At 37.5% G+C, this 4,278-nt stretch overlaps 1 protein-coding gene across 1 annotated transcript in view; it reads left to right on the top strand.

The window, feature by feature from the left end:
- The first annotated feature begins 809 nt into the window (after window positions 1-809).
- The window catches only part of slx1 (structure-specific endonuclease subunit SLX1), a 3,824-nt gene continuing 355 nt past the window's right edge, over window positions 810-4,278 (top strand). The window contains exons 1-6 of the mRNA XM_043001147.2: window positions 810-995; window positions 2,727-2,906; window positions 3,067-3,118; window positions 3,428-3,613; window positions 3,787-3,938; window positions 4,087-4,278. The exon at window positions 4,087-4,278 is cut by the window's right edge and continues 355 nt beyond it. Of these exons, the coding sequence (XP_042857081.1) occupies window positions 2,728-2,906; window positions 3,067-3,118; window positions 3,428-3,613; window positions 3,787-3,938; window positions 4,087-4,278 (761 nt within the window). The 5' untranslated portion in view covers window positions 810-995; window position 2,727. The remainder of the gene's footprint in view (window positions 996-2,726; window positions 2,907-3,066; window positions 3,119-3,427; window positions 3,614-3,786; window positions 3,939-4,086) is intronic.

Genomic DNA, 4,278 nt, shown 5'->3' with positions numbered 1-4,278 from the left:
CGTTTTTCATCATAATCACTTTTGCGAAAAAAAACGGAAGAGACACGCATTATCTATCCTAATGGTACGAGATGGTCTGACGCTTCTCTTTTGCGCCTCCCATGCTTGAATTGTTTACCCTTTTGTTTCACCAATGACGTTCAATTTGAAAGATCAAGTTAACACATCACAAACCTTAAAGGGTATATGAACCGATGAACCCCTCCTCCTAGCTACGTGCTTGGTTATAAACAGTAAAATGTTCAATGTCGTTCATACGAATGGAGCAAGAAGAGGATGTTTACCCGTTCCTATACAGAGATTAACTATGGATCAGATAATATTATCCTACCATAATTTTCTAATCGAAACGGTTACAACTGTATATTCTTTAATTTTCAAAAAATTGCTAGCGCTCGCATTACGTATCCTATAACGATGTCTTCTATTTTAAATACTGACAACGATGTCTTATATTTGAAATACTGATTTCGTATCTCAAGTATAAAACAAGGGAATGTGATGTACACTTTTTAATTGATGTTTTTTGAGGTCTGAGTTCCTTAAAATTAGCGCGTTGGCTTCCCCCTTCTGCCTTATGCGAACGGACGCAAGAGTAGGAATTTTCAGGAATATTTTAATTCCATTGCTTTTTCGTTCATTAATTATTTCAAGTTAAAAAATAAAGTTTTATATGACTCGAACTGCAAAACACAGTAGATAACACCAATGCCAGGGATTGCATAATAACACACAAAATGTCTTCGACTGGATTCACCGAAAGAATCTTGCAAAAACGCCAACAACAACAATAACACAACAAACCATTTCACGCGCTGGCCTTTGAACATCTCCAAATAGAAATAGGGAATAAAGACTACATATAGTCTAAAACCCTCAAAAAGAAGAAAGAAGAAGAAGAAGAACATCTCCAAGAGCGTTTGGAAGAAAACTCGTGCTGTCGTTTTACCTTCTGACTAACATTTAGAATTTTACTTACATTTATTCAGAACAAGGTAATGATCACGCCGTATCAAAACAAATAATGTTTATTCAGTAAAGGTCCATTACTACCAATTGGATATCTTGGATTGCTTGTAATGTCTACTGTGCTTTTATAACAGTTAAAGTGCTCTGAACCCATCAAGAGGGACGAAGTTGGCACTGATAGCTAGCGAGAGGATGAACTTTACTAATAAATTACTAGTAAACAACAAATAAAACTAATCATGATTTATGCTACTATTACACGAATATGTAATTGTAATTGCTAAAGGGTCCCTACTTCATGTAACTCTTTGTTTAACCCGTTAACGACGGATGACGTGTTTTTTCGTCATACATGACGCAGGACCTCTTGCCTGACAATGGGCGTCATAGCGTTCGGGGATTCTGGATCGCTATGTTGCTTTATTGTACTATAAGTAATGAGTGAGTAAAGTTGACAATTGCAGTCATAATTATCATAACTGCCGTAATACTAAGCAAAATGGTTTTCAACTCACTTACAAAACCTAGATGGCACCACTTTCTCCTAGCACCAGCAGGAGAGAGAGCCTTGAATGGCACCCATCTACGGTCTCTAGCAAGCACTATCTCTATAGAGTGATGGCACATAGCAAGTTCCCGACCTCTTGCTCTAAAGTACCACAGATGAAAGATGTGCAGGCAGAACGAGAGGAGGAAGGTGACTCACACCATGCCCAATGCATACAATGTGCCCCTGTGCCAGTAGGGATGCCTTTTATTGTGGCACTCAGTGTCAAAAGCACAAATTTCCTTCCTCTTCCCTACCTCTTCATTTTGGATGGTTATAAGTTTCTTGTTCATTCGTGACAGCACACAATTACGAAAAAATAAAGTTGCTTTTTGTTCCCCCCTAAAACAGTAATACTTCTATCGCATTGAGTATAAAGAAAAAAAATGAGTTGATATGGACCCTGAACTACAATTTTAGTCAACTGCAGAATTGGTGGAACCTGTGATATGACAGATATAAATTTCTAAAAACAGTAAAACGCACAAAAAAACAAAACACAAAGATGGATCTACCTCTACAATGAGTGACTAAAAGGGAGTGGGAAAAATCAATTTATGTTGCAGAAGCTGCCTCGATCAGAAATAAAACTCATCCTGTATCCTGTGTAAGCAAATCTATCTCCCGTCGGCAATGGGTTAAAGGGGCCACATTAAGTTTCCAATCGAGCTGATGGCCGCCAGTGACAACAGCAGTATTGGCATTTATTATAGCGGTACACCTGAAGGGATTGCTATGGCCTTTGCACCCTTGGTACACAGGCCAAGGCTAGCTTATTTTCAGCATGTACAAGCTGGTAAGATGGAGATTAGTTAGACTGGTTTTATCTAGCCAGAATATATACACTGGAGGTTTGTTGGCCTTTGATGGGGGCTACATCAATCAAATGCCAAAATAGAATGTATGACAGCTGCACACCCAAGACCATGATGATTTCCTAATTGCACACTCTTATGATTCATATACAACCATTAGCTGAAGAGAGCATTAGTTGTTAGTATTGGCAATTTGGACCTTTTAGAACAAACACTCTTATGATAAATCTATATATGCATGGCATTGGTGTTATGCAAACAAGCAAGACCAGAAGAGACCAGGCAAGATTATGTGAAATCATAGCTTTCTCCTCACCACAGCAGTACAGCTTAGAGAGAGAATCTCTGGTAAATCTGCAAATAAAGCTCAACTACAACTTAAAACGTTGTTTCAGGATGGCTGATGGTGAAGTTGTTGAAGATTTTTATGGAGTATACTTGTTGTACTGCATAAATCCACAGTACAAAGGACGCACATATATTGGCTTTACTGTTGACCCTAATCGCCGTATAAAGCAGCACAACAGAGGTGTTAGGGCAGGAGGAGCGTATAGAACTAGTAACAGGGGACCCTGGTGAGTTTCTTAGGCAATTCCTTACAAATGATTGAGTAAAACAGTATTATGTTGCATATTTTATTAAACCAGTTTTGATATTTTCTTATTTTGGAATTACTTAGTTTTACCTGTTTTCAAATAAATATTGTCTATTGTTATAGTATGATTTTCTTTTCAGGGAAATGGTTCTCATTGTCCATGGATTTCCAAATGACATATCTGCCCTCAGGGTAAGTCTGATTATGCCATGAAAATTGAGCATTCTTTATAAACTGCGTCTTTATATGGCAAGTGATATTATTTTGTTTTTTAAGGGAATTAAAATATTCATTTCACTTCTTGCTATTCAATTTTTTTACAGTGAGTAATGCATTTTTTTGTCACTGGAAGGTTCCTGAGCTTATTCCTTCCTATTTGGTCTTGAAGTATCAAAATCCTTACAATGGCATGATGTTTCAGATTTTACGATTATATTGATTGAAAAGTGTAAAGTTAAGAAACAGTATTAGCAACTCGCATATATTTTATTCACTCTGCAGTTTGAATGGGCCTGGCAGCATCCAGAGAGAAGTCGGCGGTTGAGAGGTATTGGCCGGAAAAAAGCAAAAGAAACAAAATATGAATTTTGTCTGCGGATTCTTGCAACCATGTTACGAACTAAACCATGGTCCCGTCTTCCTCTTACACTTAGATGGCTAAAACAACAATACTTCAAAGAATTTCCTGTGAGTACAATTGGTATATTTTTTCTTGATTATTATTAACACTGTTGTTGCCAACTCACTTGATCTTGCTATCATGATATATGTTAAAGGAAATTGTTTTTGCATATGTGATCTCATTAGTAACCTCAGTAGTAGTTATTTTATTTGTTTCAAGCAGCATGTTTTTTTTCTAGGCAGGGATGGAGGCCCCTAATCACATGCCAATTGCTTATGGTCCAGTTAAACCAGCCAAAGTTAGAAAGAATGAAGAGGAGCAAGAAATTGAAATTTTGGAGGTGACATGCTTACTGTGCGATGATGCAGTAACACAGACAGAAAGAATGAGGTATTTGGCTTAAAATGTTACATGATATGTGAGATTTAGAATGCATGGCAAATATTAAGAAAGTGATGAATAATGTAAATTATGTAAGTAAATATGCAAAAATAACAAAACAAAAAAACAGTGAATGAATTGGAGCCTCTTTCCACAGATGTTTATCTACCTCATGTCAGTTAAACGCCCATGTCAAATGCCTTGCACAACATATGCTGCAAGGAGAACCATCAGGGACTTTACTCCCTCTGGAAGGCCCATGTCCAAGCTGTGGGTCTGTGCTGTTGTGGGGTGATCTTGTGAGACTGAAGCGTGGATGCTATCAGCAGACTGATGAGGAAGAGGAAGA

Source organism: Penaeus japonicus, unplaced genomic scaffold (genome assembly GCF_977035675.1).
Source record: "Penaeus japonicus unplaced genomic scaffold, GWHDUDI00000001_assembly GWHDUDI00000009, whole genome shotgun sequence".
NCBI classification, from domain to species: Eukaryota; Metazoa; Arthropoda; class Malacostraca; order Decapoda; family Penaeidae; genus Penaeus; species Penaeus japonicus.
The sequence above is the reverse complement of the archived record's forward strand: the minus strand, read 5'-3'. Positions and strand labels throughout refer to the sequence as shown.